General features: G+C 33.5%; 1 protein-coding gene across 1 annotated transcript in view; it reads left to right on the top strand.

The window, feature by feature from the left end:
- LOC143180498 (metabotropic glycine receptor) overlaps positions 1–20,986 on the top strand; it is a 259,155-nt gene that overhangs the window by 142,381 nt on the left and 95,788 nt on the right. The window contains exon 5 of the mRNA XM_076380259.1: positions 12,051–12,251. Coding sequence (XP_076236374.1) covers positions 12,051–12,251 — 201 coding nt within the window. The remainder of the gene's footprint in view (positions 1–12,050; positions 12,252–20,986) is intronic.

Raw genomic sequence — 20,986 nt, 5'->3', positions numbered from 1 at the left:
AAGTCCTTCAGTGAAAGAGCCAGTCCATAGCTCTTTTTTGATTACTTATCACATGAGGCTAAACCGTGGGTCAAATAATAAACCAATAACCATACTTTTTTTAGGCATACGTGTTCTTTTTATATTTTTAAAAGGTATTTGATAGGCCAAATGTCAAAAATGTTACTTTTATCCCCACTCTTCCCTACTTTTTTAAATTACCTTAAGCTGGTAGAATATTCGAATTTATAATGATCAGAAAAAATCTGTGAAGTGGAATTAAATTGCTATAAGAGAAGGAAACATTTAAGTTGAAAATAATTATCTCAAACGGATAAATCTGAACGTACCGAATTAATTTACAGCCCCAATTAACAAGTGTTTCCAGCTCAACGACTCTTGGCACCGTACCGTAAAACTTATGAAGCTACTCTCCTTACATTTTTCACTGCTAAACATTTCTATGCGCCGACGATTAAAAATAAGGGAGGCAGTCATAGAAGTTAACCTACATGTAAAAAATTGGGGGACTTCCGAATTCGGCGTCTGACTGTTGGACCTTTGTATTTATCCTCGATGCTGCGTGCCAGCGGTCTGTAGGAGACACTATTTGCTGCTCTGGCGCGTCGCCAAAGAACTTCATGCATCCTTCACGCGACAATAAAGGATGTCTTTTGCGGTGCAAATGTTTTTTGCATTCGTTACGCTGCTCGTAATTAATCCAAATTGTGAGGGCCTAGGAGAGTGAGTTTGAAACCGTTAAAAGAGGAAATTACTCTTAATGTAACATCGTTTCTACAAGAACCGAATCAATTATTTTTAGGATAATCTTTTTTAATCTGTTGCTCAGTAAAAACGTGTTCATCGAAAATTTATTATAGCAAACAGTAATATGAAAAGTCATTATATAAGTAGTGTTACTGCAGATCAGTTTATTTTAAAACAATTCATCTTTTTACGGTTACGTATTATCATTAATATGCAGACTATTACTTTATGTGATTAGTCAAGAGAAGAAAAATCTGAGAATCAGGTTTTTGCTTAAAGCTTTCAAAATAGACGAAAATTTCTTTTCAAATCTTTCTTCCAGACAGTTGGCCATTTTGTTGTACGTATATATAAATACCAGAGTCTCTGCATTACTAAAATGAGACATGGAGAACAAATGAGATAAAACAATTAAAATAATACAGGTCGAGCCAATTTATTGAAATTGGAATGAACACAGCATCGCTATGATTAGCGATATGAGAATACGCTTTATGGCGCATCGGTGTATGTCGGTGTCAATGCTTAATCAGACCCGTATGCAACGAATCGCTGATCGAGGGATAAATCACATGTGGGATCGCAGGAAACGCAATGATTCTTCATTTTATGATCATTTTCAAATTAATGCTCGAAATCATATGCATGAATAATTTTAAAGCACCCTGTATCATGGACATTCGTCTAACAAAAGTAATATGTATATTCTGATATAGTTTATTCCTATGAATATTATACAAAACTTCTAGTAAATCACTTTACCACTTATTATTCAAGTAATAATTCATGGGCTCATAATATTAAATACTAGAAATACATAAAAATTAAGGAAAAAGACATATAATTTCATGAAAGAGTATAGTTATAGAAATCAATTTTGAATACTTTAGTCCATTAGTAAGCAAGCAAAGTTCAATCATTTAATTGTATTTATTCATTTTTATTTATGGATATTATTTACGTGCAAATACATATTAAATATATAAAGAATGGACACTCTGTCTTTCAAATACACTTTGAAAAGAATGCAGAGGTTGTAGATATATCTTTAACGTATTCTATTTTGCAACTCGACAACTGGATTTTAAGTTCCTTCCTAAGTTCCCAATGCTTATTGCATACAGAGGGACACATTTTAAAATAAATTCTACGCTTTACTGCACTCACATCCAAACATAATATCACAGTCTTAATTTTATTCTACGATTCGTGTTCCATATGCAAGGGCATAACTTTAAATATATTCTGTCCACCTGAGGGCGTGGCTTTACATTTAATCTACATACTTACATTGCTCGCTACATACGTAAAATCTCTTCCTTATTGCAAATAAGAATAGTAGCCCTGTACAAATTATTCTTGACAATGGAAGCGCCATAGTAGAAAAAGTGGTAAAATACACTTGTTTGCAAAAGTGATTTTATTAACATTCAAGTGGTGACCACCATTTTAATATCAATCATGGTGACTTGACGTCTTTACTCCGTATCAATAATGATGACATGACGTCAATTTCATGCATCCCTAAATGAAGGTATATTCTACTTATATTAAGACGCTTTTATTTGTTATTTTCTAGATAATTTTATTATATTTATAACATTTCATAAACAAAATGTATTTTTCGTTAATACAATTACCACAATGAATTTGATTTCAATACACTTAACGATAATGCAACAATACATTTTAATACAAGATTAATAATTAGCATAATATGAAATGTAAACATTCACAGTACTCATGCTGAATCAAATTGACTTCAAGTCACCATTAGTTGACACAGAATCAATTTGACGTCAAAACACCACTCTTAATAGAGTGGTAAGTAACGAAGTCACTTTGACGCCAAGTCACCATTGTTAATACGATGTCAATTTGACGTCAAGTTACCACTATTGTAACGATACGGAGTCAATTTGACTTATATCGTCACCAGTATTACGAGTTAATTTAATGTGTGTCACCCCTGAAAGGTTCTTGTTCTGTTTACATTAGTATTTATTACATAAAAAATAATTCAGTTTAATTCTATTACATACTAACTTGTACTTTCATGTAGATATATTAACATTGAATGCTATTAGTAAAAATCAGTAAAATTTATGTAAACTGAACTCCCATAAAAAAAGAATTGAAGATTAGAATGGAGGTTTACAACCAATTGACCAAAACACTGCAAGAGGATTAACTCTTAACTAGTATGGTGCCAATACTATAACATAATAAGATGTAATCATTGCCACTGCATAGTTAAAAATAATTAATAGTAGTAAACAGAAAATTTACAGTTTTGCAACTTACATTATCTATAATTAATTCAATGATAGTTTATGTAACATATATTTAAACTGAGGTAGTATTGATACTGTAACCTCATGATACTAGTTAAAGGTTAATGAAAAGCTTAGGTTACTGTTTCCTGAGATTACGGATTTTGCTACTTGTACATATCGTTTTCTTTAGTCCCGCCTTTATTTGGATACAGTATTTTTTAACACTAATATTCATAAATTTACGAACAATATTGGAAGCAAATTATCCGAAGCCAGACATAAATATGCAGGAATAAATCGACCGTTAAAGTAGTATCATGCTGCAGTTAATTACGGGTTCGAGTCACGGGTATAGCATGATGCCTCCCAAAGGAGTTTCTGCAGCGTAACTTGGCGACAGTTTCGGTTGTTTGTTGTCACTTGCAGTATGACAATATTCATGTTGTTAGGGCTTAACGTAGCCTGGTACTCCACAATTGTAAACATCTGGTTGCAACAATAATCATAATCCGCTTTCATCTGCACGTGACTAACCAAAAGACCTGAAACTTCAGTCCGCAACAAGCATTCGAAGATACGCTTACAAGAGTGTTCGTTTATCCCCCGATTCTTTCATAAGCTGTTGGTAAATTTATCTAAAAAATTTTCCACTTTTCATTCATGGAAACGAGTTATCTCTTCATCCTTTCTTCTTTGTTTGCCCAAACAAGTGAAAGCTTTCAGCTTCGTCAGTCTCCGAGTAAAATCCGATTTCCATATAAAACGTGCATCTGTTTAAACATGATCTTGAAAAGACACGAAAAACAGTATGTCCATATTAGTCGTCATAAAAAAAAAAGTTTTGGTTGTTTACAAATCTCTTATGTGATATGTTGTAATGGCGAGTGAGATTGCCCTTACGAAGAGGTCACGGGTCGTATTTGTGAATCACACAGGCTGCTGAATTTTCCTGTGAAATGTTCTTCCGACTGGGGTACTCTGACCATTGTAGAAATTTCCATTAGTTTCCCAACAATCCAACGGTGCTCCTGAATATCCTGTGCTAACATGAGTAGCGCTGGAAAATAGTGAACGTAGCAATAGTGGTCGAAAAAGAGAAGTGTATACATATACAAATAGCGAAACGGAAGTGAACACCGCACGCCAACTGATGGAATGTCCGGTACGACGTTGATGACGGTACAAATAGCGATGTGGCTGAACGTATTGTGAATTTTCTAGATTTTCTCATAAATGTAAGTAAATATTGACTTAAAGCTTTTCGCTTTGTGGAAGAATATTTTATATTTTTTATATTTGGAGAGATATTGTAGGTGAAGGTTTAAATGAATTAGTAAGAAACTTGAGAACTCTTTAGCAAAATGTGTAACTGAATATTAAACAATATTTTATTATAATATTATAAGGTAGGTACCTACAATTTCACCAGTGCTCTCAAATTTGCCATCCGTGAGAAATTCATTAATTCATAATTAAAGTCGAAAAATAACTCTAATGTAAGATTCGTAGAAAGAATGAACGTCGTTTCACAGTGTTTCAACCAAAAATTACAATATGCTGATGAATAATAAACATTTTTGTAAAACGCGACATGATTGCGTACGAGGCTCAAAATGACATACATAAAACTCTTTATTTAGCAAGACTTGTCTTGTATGCAAATTTGGTAGTAGGCCAGACAATTCTTTCAGTTTGACTAGTAAATTCTGAAAAAGAATTCTCTTAGACCAAATTAACAACCCTTTCCGGTGTGATATGCGTACCTCGGGTATGGCAATTTCGCTAGTTGTACCTTTTACTAGTTTATTCTAAACTATAATTATAAAACTCTTTTGTAAATAGTAATTTAGTGCAGATGTCAGATAAGACTCTAAGCGTTATGAAACATTCAATAATTTCACTACATATATATTTAAAAATATTTTATAATGGTTTAAACGTTAGTATGGCAAAATTGGAATCACCTTAGTGTTAATATTAATTATATTATGACAACATAATCTAATTTATAAATTGTATTTTTCTGTTTATGTATTCTCTCTGTGAAGGTTCTAGATTAATTTTACTATTCTTTTATCAAGAGATATTTTTTACTGGACAAAATATAGATTGTATCAACACTCGTGACATGAGCCGAAGCATGATGCTTTTACACGTAAAAATAAGTCTCAAATGTATCTAGTCATTAACAATTTTTTGATGTTGTGTTTCGTTCTCAAGGACATTGAATTCAATTTTTTACCAGGGTGTTTACAAGGGTGTTTACAGTATTCGATAATATGTGTCAAACTTTAAGGGTTGAAATTTCGTTTTCAAATTATTCATTACTGAAGATTCACTTAAAATACACCTGATATGTCCATCTTGCAAACTTATTTTACTTTTGACGAGCCTGGTCAGTGTTAGTAGAATAAAACAGTAGAGTATGTACAGTCAGACACACTTTACTATATTTCAGAATAATTAACAACTCAGAAATAAAACCTACAACGTAATTTCGTTTGACCATCTTCATTTTCGTTTTTATAGTAGCACGTACAATCACCTACTAAAATTTCTAACATCTGTCGTTGAACACTGTGTACATAAGTTTACTGCAGTATGATTATGGGTGGTTAAGTGATATACAAAGTGAACAGAGCGTTGTTACTTTATAATAGATAGAGTCAGTGTCTAGACAGCAGTGTCTCTCTCACCTTAGTCTTTGTATAAAGGTGTTTTCGAATACAGGTGATATTTTTGGAGAGTAAGGTTCTAAATGCGCGTGGCTTTTTATTTATACTTTATTTTGTGTTGCGTACCGTGTAATAACTCCTTTAGGGCCTATGACAATGTTCCACATTTAAAAAGCTGAGATCTGGGTCTACCAGGACCTTAAAGGGAATGACACACTGTTTATGCAAGCAATAGTTCAGCGTTTTACGGAATACAAAATAGCGTATAATTAAAAAACTAAACCTTTTTAAGCATATATGTGCATGAGCTTTTATCATTGCCTATGTATGCAGAGCCTACCCTTAAAACATATCCTACAATTTCTGGTATACCCTTTATAGAACTGACTGAAATATAGCTTACGTAGACGCAGTAGTAGTACAACCTACTATTAGTTCTTTATGTTTCTTCCAGGTCTGTAATTCATGCAAAGTATTTCTTGATTAATTAATTTTTCAAGCATCTAACACTGTGTCTCCTTACACTCGTATACAGTTAACTCAATTTTCTGACTCGTGTACAATGAAAAAATTTTATTCTGTATTTTCAACTTACTTTTCTTATGTTGAATGACCACCTTTCTACTTTTATCCATGATATATGGACATAGTACACCCTGTATATTTATTACTCAGATCTTTCAACGTATTTGATGAAAAGTATGAATGCTTAAAGAAGATATTGCTTTTGATAGGATTCATTTTTCTTAATTTCAGTCTCCATTTTATAGTACATAAAAAGGACGGTTTCTTTAATGGAAAAACTCGGCTTCATTCTAAGTTGGATGGCTATCACTTTGTAAAAAAGTATAACATAAAAGGAGAGGTTGTCAAGGATTTCCATCTTACGTTTATTGTAAAAAAGAACATAAATATACGAAAATCTAATTTATAAATGTTTTTCGATGAGAGAAGTCTTAATCTAATTTCTAGCTATCCTCTCTGCAAAAATATTCTTTAATTCGTGCCTTCTTCCAAGCTTTTGCACGAATGCAATATTTTTAACAATTCACTCTTCACCACACTTTCTATTCTTTATCACCGAAGCAATACGAAAAGGTACCATTTTCGCATTTTCTTAATAAATTGGGTAATATTTCGTGGATTTATTGCTTGAACATGGTCATTTCAACATTATTTATGGGAATATAACTTCGCTTTCATATTAAGGAACTATACTGTATTTTTATAAAGTGAAGAGTCAGTATTCAATATGTTCAATGTATATTTTAATGTTGCAAATTTATGTGATTGGGGACTTCTTATTTTGAAAAACTTACTTACTGAGTAATTGATTTTTTGACTCATTCGTTACGCCTTTTCGATCTAATTACACAAATGTAATATTATTTGAGAGATATAATTTTTCTTATGCAGTCTTATTAGAAACCTAGAAAGACTTCTAATCAGCTGTTGAATTGATAAGGCATTTCTCTGTTAGCGAAGAATGAAATTATCAAAAAGTCTAACAATGTGCGACTATTTTTGTGAATAAAATAGCCTTTAGTCTTCTAGATTCAACGCACTTAAATAAGTTTGTATTTGATAACATTTTAATACACTTAAGACAAGAAATAATTCCTTAAGTTCCCTTTCAAAACAGAACTCATGTAGGGTAGTATTTAAAACTGCTTAAACATCAACATTTTTTGAAAATTTTTATCTTCTTTCATACTCGTCAAAAGAATTGTATCCTGTATTGTAATGACATTGCATTTCAGAATTATCTGCAGACAGAATTTAGTAGGCTTCCACAATTAAAAAAAAGTTATAAAAATTATATTTAGTGGCTTGTGGAATAAAATTGATCCTGTAGTAGTTTAGAAAATCTCAAAAAAATTCTTGCTCAAGTTCAAATTTCGACTGCTTTATCATAAAAATATAACTTTTAACTAGTATCACAGCTTTGACGAAAAAATAGAACAGTAATTGGAAAAGGACTAATAAAAAGACTTTGATTCCATATTTCGTTCTGCTTCACTTCGTACATTTTGCAATTCACTAATTCGCTTCACGAAACATCGGCGCAAATAATTATTCACGTACGATGGTGTCTCGCGATAAACAGTGATCGATGGCTGACAATTACACCGTACAGTGCCGAAGCCTTGACAACGTCACTTTCACGTGATTCCTGAGAAGATACGACAAGATTAACGACTGAACTGCCGCGGTTACATTCTTGATGGGCCAATCACAATAGACATCTTTGAAGGACATGCTATTCTGAACAGAGGATCGACGCGACTAAAACGCATCTCTAGGTCGCTTGGAGACACGATTAGCGTTGATATTGCAAGCTCCGTTGTCTGTCCTGAATGACAGCGTGTCATTTCTGATTAGACGAGACGTTCGAGCGAAGTGTAACACGAACCGAAAGCTGGCTAAGTTCCCTTTGATTGCTTTCTCATTAGAATTCTCTTGTCAATCAAGATGAGGCCGTGGATCACGAGGATCTTCGCGAAATTTCTGGGAAAATGGGATGTCAATCACGTAGGATTCGACGTCGCCAGTCCGAAAAGGGCTAATAATTCAAAACACTTCGCCATGAAAGGATAGAGGTCAGGAGCCGGAGAACAATCCGGAAAAAGGCTGTTCAACAGCGAAGCAGGAGCAGAGGAAGCAGCGTGATTTATGGAACTGCGATCGACGTCTCAAAAAGCTGAGCTTCCGGGGAGCAGCGGACGAAAGAAACAAATAGCCGGGCGATTACGGAAACTGCTCGTTAGACGCCTTGGCGGAAAGGAAACCGACGGCCCTTTGGCCGTTTTCTGTATTCCCCTCCGCGGGGCTGGCCAACGAGGCGCTTCCGGTGATCGATGAAACACCGTGCAATTAACTGCCGAGACAGCACGTAAATCGCTGATAAGAAATAGTACGTGGAGTGAAATGAAGTGGCTGGTAATGAGATCAAGCAAATTGCTGCGTAACACAATGGAATACGGTAGTCGATGGCTGAATGGATGGGTAGAAAAACAGTGATAATATTTGTAAAGGGAATATACGGAATATCTTTATTAATGGGTGGGTATACTCTGCAATTTGTACTGCATAAAATTGATGGTTTTAAAGCTATCTTAAATTTATTAGCAGTCGTGTTTTGTATGAAATATTGTTATGGTTTTTGGAGAATAATTTGATACTTCAATGTTCTATTTTTACTGCTATATGTTTCTTTCAATATCAGAATCAGAATTATAATGTTAGCATTAAACTATGGGACAGTGTGATAGGATATTTTTGTAAATATATTTTTTTTAATTATGTAATGCGTTATTGATTTTGTTACTTATAATGTGTTCATTTTAACATCAGATATCTGAACTGGACATGCATTTTAAGTATATACATATACTTATATATACGTTCACATGTGCGTTGTATATACATGTATAAAGTAAATTCAGTTTATGAGCTAATACAATTGGGTACCTTTTTGAATTTTTTAAAGATACCTGGGCAATAATACAGTACTTATTTACTCTCTACAAGCTCGTTAGCAACTCTATCCTACTTTCTTCTTAGAAATTCCTGCTACTATCATTTTACAATTAAATAAATAACAAAATAACACTATATGTATGAGTTTGTTCCTTATTCTAACTATAACTTCACTACTTATAAGATATCTATACAGTTTAGTAAAGTAGCATAATTTTTACGTATTTGAAAAATTGTTATCTATTTAATGGATAAACATAAAATTTCAAAATACTTTTGGTTTATTTTTCAGTATCCGATACTATTTAGTAATATCTGATATTATTCAGTAATATCTCATACTCTTCTACGTGTAATTTAATAACTAATATAAAAACAAACTGAACAACTGAACCAAAAAAAGGATTCTATTTGGAAACATGCTAAAATAAAAAAATCAACTCGTCTTTTTGGGATATTTATTTATGGGACTAACAATACATGTGTATATGGTATTATTTATGCTCTTAACTATCATAACAACTAAACATGTCTTTTATAACAAACAGTGGTATTTATTTAGAGAATCTACAGATATTTGAATCACGTGACGCATGATCATAGTCATATGACTCTTATTGCGCATGCGTAATCATTTCCTTGGACAGTTTCGTCATAGTTTACACGCGATCAGAAGTCAAGATTCTTTTTGTTTAATTTTTCGTAAATTCTTCGTTGTTTAATTCAATTTTGTGTTTGTAGCCTTAATGTTTCGGTTGCTTTTTGCGTTTTTGTGTTTGTGTTTTGTGTTTCTTTGTGGGACGAAAAAAGAAGACATAAATTACGTTATTTTATAATTTAGATCGTATGGTAATGCTTGCAAATATGCAAGTACATAGTATTGTCGAATATAGTTTTACATGGTGGCATATAAATCATGTCTTCTTTTTTTGTTTAATTCTATGGCTTTTTGCGATTATCACGTCGAATCTAGTTTCTAAGGTATCTGGGAATTTTTGTTATTCATTTTTATTTTTTTGTTTACGAGTAATTAATATAAACCTTATGACGAATCAAAATGATGGAAATTGAAGAACCATTTGTAGCTGAAGGTTTAACAGATATGTTAGAAATTAAATGATATTTACATGAAAAATTTTTAGCAATAGTGAGAGTAATACTTTTATTCCATTTACACCAGGATGTAGTTACAGAATTAAAAATACAAGGGTTCAATGTAAAAATATATTTTAAAATATCTAATACCAAGTATTTAACAGAAATGAAGTCTTACAAAAGAGCAAAGTAAATGATTAACTATTAGAAAAGTAAGTTAACTACTAATTATGAGAAATTAAAAGCAGGTTAGTACGTTTGATACGTAGTTTCAGTTTTCAATTTCGGTAAAAATGATTATACGTGACAGTTAAATCCATTAGATCGAATCCCATTTTAATGTAATTATCTAAGGAGGTAAATGGTCATCGTACTGCAGACCAATACAGGAGAGGTTTAAAGTAACACAACTGACCCGTGATTTTCTAACAGCACGTGGCGACCGAATTGTTTTGTTTTCCCGGAGCAGATGTTGACCTCGATCCCGTATAAGTCGTAAATTCCAAGGATTCCTTCCGCCGACGAAATGAACGTCGACAGAGGGGTTCATTCTGCGACACATGGGAATGGTAGATACGAAGTGGGCGTGGTTTCTTGTCTCTAATATCCTAAACCATAATGCCAGTAGCCGTGATTTGCGAGGACAATAAATCCGTAGAAACTTAAGTCCGATCGTGAATACGATTTACGACAGCCTGATTTGTAGTTCCTGGGATTTGTCTCTAGGGGTATAGCCGATAAGGAGTGGGGCACAGGTATTTTGGCGCCAGGAAAATTTGTTTCAAGGTCAGTGCTCGTATCATCGACGTTGGGAGTAGACTGTTAATGATTCTGCAGACGAAATGTTTGAATTATAGCTAGGGATGGAATTAGGAGCGCCGTGAACAGGGTACGGAACTATTAGATCACGTATACTCGAATTTTATGTGAACTCTGGCGGAGAAGTGATGGCGTCGTTCGAACTTCTGCCGATGAAAGTAGCTTAAGTGAAGGAAATTGAAACCTCTCGTGACTTCTATAGCTTTGACCCTTTGTCGTAGAATTTATTTTCGATCAGTGTGATTTTCTTTCTTTTTTCTCTCTTTGTATGTAAACCTAGCTCATGTTATTATGCGGGATATTTTATAGTACATATGTATGTCGAAAATATCGTATAAGCGAATTCAGAACATAAAAATAATAAAAGAAAAACACACATACATATAAATCAATATCTGGTATGAATATGTTTAAGAATTATAACCAGTCTTGTTATCTTAATACTGAGAGCCAGTCTGACTTAAGTTTATTTTTTTCAAAATCAAGTTTTTGTATGATGTTACTGCTTTTTTTTCATTTTAGTAGAATAACAGAAATTTAGTTAAGTTACATTATAAGTAAAGGAAATTGAATAGTATAAATTAAAAAGGACTTGAATCACGTTGGCTCTCAGGTACAGAATTGTTTAATTCTTCTAAGAGGACAATTTCGACTGAATTGGAAGTTGCCAAATGCCTTTTGATAAACTTTATTATCCATTCAGAATTATCAAGTGTTGTTAGAATCACGTTAATCTTGATATGTTATAAGAATACGTCAAATCTATACAGTAGTGCGTTTTTCAAATAAATTACTAAAAAACAGAAACAATTGTGATCCTAAAATAGAGTCATATAGAATATATTATGTAAACTCGTTTCGTTATTTGTGCGTTCTAAATCTGTCCTTGTAATATTTTTCTCAATCTCAAACAATATTGTAACTTTCTTTCATAGTTGGTTTGTCTAATTTGTTACAGGGTGAGGAGAGTCAATATGACCAAGAGGGTGTCTTCGAGTGTCTTCCTTGCGCCGAGGGCTGTGAGTTCTGCGAGGACGACTCACCATGCGTCGTGTCTCTGAATTGGCTCATGAGGACCGCTATTCTGATCTTGGAGTGTTGCGTCATCGCCTGCCTGCCGGCTGTCGCTCTTTTCACTTGGAAATATGGAAACGTGAAAGTAAGTAAAAGACATCCTACTTTTCGGTAGTATCTTTCCATTTGGAGCTTATTCTGATTTACGGGACGTTTGAGAACTTCATTTTTTTTTACTACTGGGAAAAATAGTCTCGGCAAGGTGCAATACAACAAAGTTACGGTTTTATTATAGTAGACTACCGTAACTTCACGGGGACTCTAAAACCAGTTTATCGTCGCTGACTTAAACTACTGTAAATCAGACGTACCGAAGACTAGTCGAAGGTATTGTTTCTTGGCAGCGATGTATAGGAATTGTATTTTACTTCCTTGGAAGTCAAAATGTGTAATATAGATGAAGAATTTCCTTTAATTCGATACAATATGGAAATTGAAACGGATTTAAATTAAATGAAGTAAACCAACGAAAGTTAAAGTTGTTCTACGTCAAATGGGGATCGGATACAGGATAGACTTATTGTTAGATAAAGTTTAGAAAATATTTGGAGTGAACTTGGTACGACCTTAGAGGAGCCTTAAATGAAAGTTAGAACAGAACTTACAGGTAGATCAAAGGTATTAGATACTTAAGTTAAGCCTAAATCTAAATTATTAGAGACTTAAATTAAAACTAAATCAAAGCTGCCTAAAATGTAGGAATGAACTTAGGTTAAACCTACTACAAAATTCTAGATTAAATAAATTGTTGTAATAGTGAAGAGAGAAAGTTTAACATTGATACTTTATACGTGCAGCAATAATCTTACTTCTACATTTCATATGTTGTGTTAGTACTTACTACTTATCTATATTGGCTTATCTATATAATTAATTAATTTTTTCTTCTGCTCTATAACACAATAAAAACAGAGAAGATGTAACTCGCGCTTAAGTCTTATCAACGATATTAATTAATGTCTTACAAGGGAGGCTTTGCAACATTAAATTCCAAAAACTCTAGAATTTGGTACACAAGTAATGTAGGTTCTCAATAACACAAAACTATTTGTGGTTCGTGTAATCAACCTGCGAAGTTTCTGCATTTTTTAGTCTTTTGTGAGTATAACTTTGTTGTCGCAGGAGACAAGACAACATTTTTTTCAATTTTTTTCAAATATTTTTATGTTCTGTTACTCTATTGCAAAAAAGTGATTCTCATCGTTTGATTTTCATTTTGAGCGATCTAATGAAATATAAAATAAAAATATTTTTTGATAGCTTATTTATCGTAAACAATGAATTACTGTTATACATATACGGCTATGTTCTTGTTCAATTCTTCATTTTATTCGTATTTTCCATCATAAAGTGGTTATTTTCTATTATATTTCAACGTCGAATATTTATTTCATACAAAAGAATTGATTGAAAATAGATTTATTAGACATGTATATGAAATACTTCATAACAACGCCTGTTCACAAGCGATTCGGACCTATTACGATCAAATTCTCCTAAATATCAAATATTGGTTTATTTATTACATATTTTGTGACGCTACACGAAATTCTATTTTATTAGACTAGTTTGCACAATTCACGCAATTAAATCACGTTGTTTACGGGATCAAGAACTTTTTACTAGTTTCATACTTTATATGTATAGAGAACATTATCTTATAAATGATAAATACATATGGTACGTTTCATACATACGTATAATAAATCTCTTTTGTATGGAATAGATAGTCGACGTTGAAATATGGTAGAAAATATCGACGTTATGTTAACAAATACAAATGGAATGGAGAATCGAACAAAAACAATCGTATGCGTATGACGATAATTAATTGTTTATGACAAATACGCTAACGAAACATTTTTTTATTTTATATTTCGTTAGATCGTTTAAATTATAACTTTTTTGTATTACAATAATCGTTTCTGTCGTTTACCGTTATGTAGAAGAATAAAAAAGTTGCCTGACGAGGATCATTTTTTTGCAAGGGAGTGATACAGCATTAAAAACTGAACAATTTATGCATTAAAAGTTTTATACTATCTCCTACCGTAACAAAGTTATACTAAAAAAAGGACTAAAAAATGCAAAAGCTTTGGGGGGCTGATTTCATCCTCTTAAAGTAAATATTTGCACCATCCATAAACAGTTTTGTGTAATTGGGACCCTACATTATTTGTGTACCAAGTTTCAGAATTTTTGAAGTATTCGGGTTGTCAAACAACCTTTCTTATTAGCTCTTTTAGTTCATCGAAACTTAGGTAACGTTAAAACATGTTCACGAAGTTTCAAATTGTGATTAATTTTTCCATGAAATAAGTTATGTAACTCGCCAATAATTTGTTTTTCTTTTTGAAAGGTGATTGCGTTTAATGATTTTAAACACACCAATTATGTATCTTGTTTATTCTTCCTTAAATTAGCGATTAAATTTAGTATGTTTAACAGTTTGAGCTTTTAACTGTTAATTGCACATCTAATTGACGAATTATATGATCTTCTCAGTGTACTTTTTCAATTCAGTTGCCCAATTTCATCACCAGAGTTATAATAGGTGTAACATAACCTGTCTCGTATGTAATCAAAGGTCATCCGCAACGATTCTACAAGCTAGTAAATTACTAAATTAAATGTAGGGCATTTAATTTACTAGAATTTGTATATTGGTAATCGTACAATCAAGTAGCATTAAGTAATTTATAAAAATTTCTTAGCCTAATGAAAAAAGTGATATGAATGACTCTTTCTCAAACAAATTCACAGACTAGTAGATTCGTCCAAAATTAAGAACACTACCAACTTAATCATTAAGCAATCATTCTGAAATAGTTTTAAAATCTCGCCAGGAACGGTTCACGTTTCCAAGAATCCTTCGCGAAGAATCGCAAGAAGTCAGCGTTTTAATTTAACTTGTAGTTCGTGGACTCCAACGAGAAATTCAGAACCTTCGAGCGGAAATCTTAGTAGTCGTCGCACAACCGTTCGGAATTAATTAATTAAAGCTTTTGAAGCTTCTTAGTCAGCCAAATCTCGCTTTCTCGATGCAGATCGCGTTTCCATCTCGAAAAAGTTGGTTTGTAGTGTTCCATTCAAATCGAGGGTAATTCACTTTCACTTCTTTTCTATCCCGATTCATTGACCTTCGACCTCGTATGAACAACGCATGGCGATTCGAACGGAGAACCAAAAAATAGAAGACATGTGTACTCTTTGACTCTCGGGTTTCGTTAAAAGCTAACCTTTTTGTAAACGACACGCAAAATTAAAGGGTGGCATGTGTCGGTGCGTTTTTGTGTGAGGAGGGGTTAGTTCGATTCGTGGCGTGTTTGCTCGATTCCGTGATCCTAATAGAGTTACAACTTCAAACCGAATCGTCGCACAAAGGAATCGAGGGCTCGCTGCAACGAAGTAAATCCCTTCATTTTTTGTTCGGGAGAAACGGAAAGTGGACCCTCGATGTCTCGAATCGACTTCTAGTACCCTTCTGCGGTGCAAACGAGAGTCCTTTTGGTCCGCGGATCGCGCAGCTTTTGTCACCGTTACTCGACCGATTAAATTTCCAGTTTTCATCCCTCTCTACGCCCCTGTTACTCTTGCGTTTTAACTCCAGTTGCTCTCAAGTGGAGTCGCGATTGCGTTTCACGAGTGCACTGGTGCATCCTAGGTGACTGAATTGAATTATTTCGGTTGGATCGTTTATGTTGAACAGAATGCGATCTCTTTGTTGAGAGACACGATACTCTATTTCAGACACTTAAACTTTATTTCTAACAGAGGAAAGTGAAACAGACAAAACGTTATAAGTTAACTGCAAAATCAACTTGAATATCTGAGGCTCTTTTGCACGTTAGGATGTCCCAAATTTTCGTGAATTGATGAACTAGTGTTTTCTTGTTATAATATTTAAAAAATTAATGTCATTGCCATTGTTATCATGACTAATGTAGGAATAGCGTAGAATACATCAACGGATTCAGGATATTTTGACTCTTTGGCTATAGGCGATCTACATATATGTATACATGTAGTATTATTATACAAAATTGGAATCATCTGATGCATAAAGTTGAAAGAAGGTAGCCTAAATACTGTTTTCCTTCTTCTATATACCAGAAACTATATTTCTGTGCACACGTAACTTATTTACATTTTGTGGTTAAGTTACTCGAAAATAAAACGCGGTATCAATGTAGGCTATTTTATTTTATCTATATATTTGATATTTCTAAATTGTTTTTCATATAAAACCATGTTATGGCTTGTACCATTTGTCCTGAGGTATCTTATAGAGCAGCGATGCTCAAGTATGTATGTATGATGCTCAAGTACAGAATGTAAACTGTCCAACATTTATTTATACTCTACTCAAATTGAATACACTCATATGTAGAGTGTTTAATAATAGATTTTATAAATTTTAAAAAACTACGCAAAACCTGCGCAAAATGCAGGGATTGTTATATTGCTAGCACTTCGTTTAATTTAGCTAATGGGAGCTGTTATTAAAAAAAGTCCGTGAGTCAGATATAGTCTAGGCACATTTTGGACACTATTTCAGTAATTAATAACTCAGAAATGAACCTGGGCTGAAATTTTGTTGGTTCTGAACTTCATCTCATTTTGGTACAAACTATTATTTCTTAAAATTTTTGGCATCTGTTGTTGAACACTGCACAGGGTGTGCAAAATAGGACAAAAATAGAAAAGAAGGAAGTTACATTCAGGGCTTTGTTTCAGTTATTAATTGTTGCAGAAATATCTAAAATTACATGTTTTGTTACATGTGTCTGACTGGGGACGTATTCTATTGGCGGTATGCATTCTCAAGTTAGACGTAATCAAATTAGTAGAATAAATCCTAAATTAAACATATTCTATGCGTATATTAGGCATTTTCTCAGAAATGAATAACTCGGAAACGAAGCCTGAAATGCTGTCTCGTCTATTTTTGTTTTCGTCTTATTTTAGCATGTAGAATCGTCCCCTAAAATTTCTGACACCTATCATTGAACATCCTGTACAGTGTTTGACAACAGACATCAGAAATTGGCAGTTGTACTGTTAAATGTTATTTATCTTTTGCGTCAATCATTAATTCGTATCCATCGCAACAGTTATATTCAATGTAAAATTACGAAAAAGTAAAGTGAAGTTTGTATTTGAAACTCGTCCTAGCAAAAGAATTAGATAACAATTCACGCCGAGAACTCTTCTTTCTCTTGAAAATATCATAGAAAATTTAATTTTCCGTAAAACTCGGAACGTACATTGAAATTAAAAAATCTTGAAGAATTTGCATTCGAGTCTCTGCTGCAGAAGTTCTGAGTACTGTCCGCACCTGTGCATGGGCGAATCGAGATCATTAGTCTTCATTAGGATTACATTATGACTAGCCTGTTGACAGAAGAAGCTCTGCCACTGCGATTTAGATATTGTTCCAGAGTATGCTCTGTGCAATTGGAACGACACGTACAGATTCTCGCAATTAATCGTTGGATAGTACTTTGGCAACTTTTTAGGGCATGTGAATGTATTAGATGTCATATGCGAATAATATTCTTAATTAAGCACCTTTACCTCCCGTAAATTTGAGTTCCCAGTACGCAAATTAATATTTGAACATTCAGGAACTGGACTTGCAGCTCTCAGACGAAAATGGAGACGAACTTGTGATGTATGGACTCTGAATTTCTTAGGGTTCACTGCGATTGCGATAAATTTCGACTACCAAACTAGAACGCGTTAAATTACTAAATTTCTTGCCTCTTTGCTTTAACAAACTTAAATCGGGGTTTCAGGTAGCAGTGCAGTGTATTATTTACATACTTCCTATATATCTGTGATTGTAAAGTAAAAGGACATATGTCACATGTTTCTATTTTTGAAATATTAAAGTTCTAAGTCTTGGATCTTCATAGTATCTTATAGATATACATATAACACTATATTCTCGCTTTTTTAATTTAATCTGTATATGTCAAAAATTGGTATAAATTCTAGGTCATAGTCTTTAATTAAGGTATTCAGTACAATTTTTTTAATATAATAATTCTATCATAATTCTACCATACCACTGAAGGGTTAAGAAATTATGGCGACGTAACTCTAATATCTCAGAATTCTAAATCCAGGAGTCCAATTTATATTCTTTGTACTGGCTATAAATTCTTTTCTGCTTGAAGAACGCATTATTTTTTCGCTTTCTCGACAAAAATGCGTTACGCCGAATGAGCAATTAGCAGAAAACACAGCCCGTTTCGTTAGTAGTCTTTCGACTTTTTGATTACTCTCGGTAAGTGGACTATCCAACAGTCATCATAGAATTCGTTATGTTCCATTCTCCCCTCGATTGCGAATTTCGATTATCGATGTGGTAAAATCTGGCTCGTTCTTTCAGATTAACGTCGCGATGGAAGTTTCGAACGAACTAATGGAGTTATTTCGGAATGGAGTAACGAGGTCTCGTATTATTTTTCTCCTTATTGTAGATAAAACTATGTATAGCGGCTGAATTTTACATTTTTATTTTTTACAATAGATAGATAATAGGATTCTCATTGAATAGTACCTATTGTTTATTAAAATTATGAGCAGATTGATTCTCCGTCTGCTGGTTTTGGAACGATGTAATTTTTGAACAAGTAGCTGAAGGGATTTCAAAAGTTTATTAATAACTAGTGTCGTTGTTTAATAATTCTATATAAGTTTTGAAATAAGACTTTCAATTTAATATTTACTATACAAGTTCAATAGCTACATGAAGAGGGTGCAGCTTGGGGTCTCCTAAGAAAACTCTAGCAGAACTCAATACTGTCTAAGTCCACTTGTCACAAGCTCTCCATTCTCTTCTAAGCACTTCCATCTGCTTCTTAAGCACTCGGACGTTAATTTGACCAAGGAAGAACTCAGTCCCAAAGGACTCCAAAGTCCTCAATTAAGAGTACAGGTTCTCCCACGCTGCCTTACTCATCTATATTCCCAGGGAAGAGATCTAGAGTGTTATCTTACCCAACGAACTACAATAACTAAGCAATTTTCTTCTAGACAAAGTAAATCAGAGAAGTAATTATAAGAAAGGTTCGAAAATCAATAAGAATAATCTTTCGATCGTTGTGAAATCTCGAAAAATTTGTTTAATTGAGTTTAAATTTTCACGGCTAAACTATGACTATAAAAGGCAATTATTACCTACTAGTAAACATGAATAATAAAAAAGTTTCAGCTTGCACTTTGTTCCATCTTATTAACACGTTGTGTGCCAAAGTAGAATTCAAGTTTGCAATAAGACTCTTGAAACAGTTTTGAAAACGAAACATTCATGTGTAACAGTAGAAAAATAAGAATTATGTTAAATTCTTCGTAATCTTAACTTTGCTTCCATTCTATTTCAAGTTCAAAATGTAGAATATGTTGACCAGGTAGTACGGATCGTCTCAATTAGAGCTTCTAATACACATAAATTTCATGTGTCACAGTCCTCATCACAATCCTGAGGAAGATCCCTTTTACCTCTTGAAGTAGAGTAGCACATATGTATATGTTTATTTTTTCTTAAATTCATACCTAATTATAAAAGATACAATCTCTTAAGAATAGATATTCTCTAGCAAATTCCCAACTGTCTGTTGTATTTGAGTGATTTGAATATGCTTTAAACGTATAGATACATTTACAAAATACAATACAATTACTGTATTTGGCCTTTAAAAATACGTCCCTCAAGAGGTTAACTCTAGCCTAGAATAATATTCCTTGCATCTAGGAAATCAAGCAAAGTCTTCCGGATCCATTCCAGTGATTTATTTTTGGCTGAGTGTTAATTTGTCCTTGTTCGGAAGCTTGATAGTGTGACTGCTGAAGACAGATTGGCAAGGATGTAGGTTCGTGTCCTTGTCTGTTATATCATGAATGAAGATAAAAGAATTTTCTAATCGTTGTCAATGACTTGAACGAATTAGGACAAAAGATTGAGTTTTCGAGACTATGGTAGAGATAGTCGGTAACCTTAGATAAGTTTTCGTGAATTAGAAGAGGAGCTGGATTTGTGGTCGTATAGTCGATGCTCGTCCGCGACTGCCGCGGGCTAATAAATCCCCTTTAATTAACCGGAAACGGCCGGAAACCCTAAGCTCTGAGGCGCTTCCTCCAACTACCGAGTTGTTACGGAAATTTATTACGTGAATCGCCCAAAGACAAGATCGTTTCCACCGGGCTTCAGGAGTTTGACCCCTAAGTCTGCTGTGATAAGATTACGGACGCTTATCGCCCGGGAATCGTTGCGCTTTGATCGTACGAGCGTCAACTTTTAAACTACTAGGATACCAGTAGCAAATCGTAAGAAGGATTTGTCTTCTGTTACAATAGGAATACATTTTGGAAGAATTGAGGTCAGTTTTAGGGGTGAAATATGAGAGAAGGCTGAAAGCTGATACTTTTCGAGCGTTTCCTGATCTCCAGAGAGCTATTTATAGAGTTAGGTCTGTAATAGAGATACGAGTTTGGCCTCTTGATACCTTGAAACTAATAATTTAGCAAGTTCTAGTCATTTTGTAGATATACAGGGTGAGTCACGTAACTGTATCACCTAAATTTTCTTGTAAACTGTTCATTCAATCAAGAAATGTTTCAAACGAAACTTGTTTGGTATCGAAAATATGCACCTTTTTGGTATGCTCCTCTTGATACTAAACAACTCCCGTTTAAGACATTTTTTCATTCAATAAATAATTTATAAGGAAATTTAGGTGATCCAGTTATGTGACTCATTATATTATACAAATTATACATATAAATTATACAATTATATTTATTGTTTGACTA

Source organism: Calliopsis andreniformis, chromosome 6, assembly GCF_051401765.1.
Source record: "Calliopsis andreniformis isolate RMS-2024a chromosome 6, iyCalAndr_principal, whole genome shotgun sequence".
Classification (NCBI taxonomy): Eukaryota; Metazoa; Arthropoda; class Insecta; order Hymenoptera; family Andrenidae; genus Calliopsis; species Calliopsis andreniformis.
The sequence above is the reverse complement of the archived record's forward strand: the minus strand, read 5'-3'. Positions and strand labels throughout refer to the sequence as shown.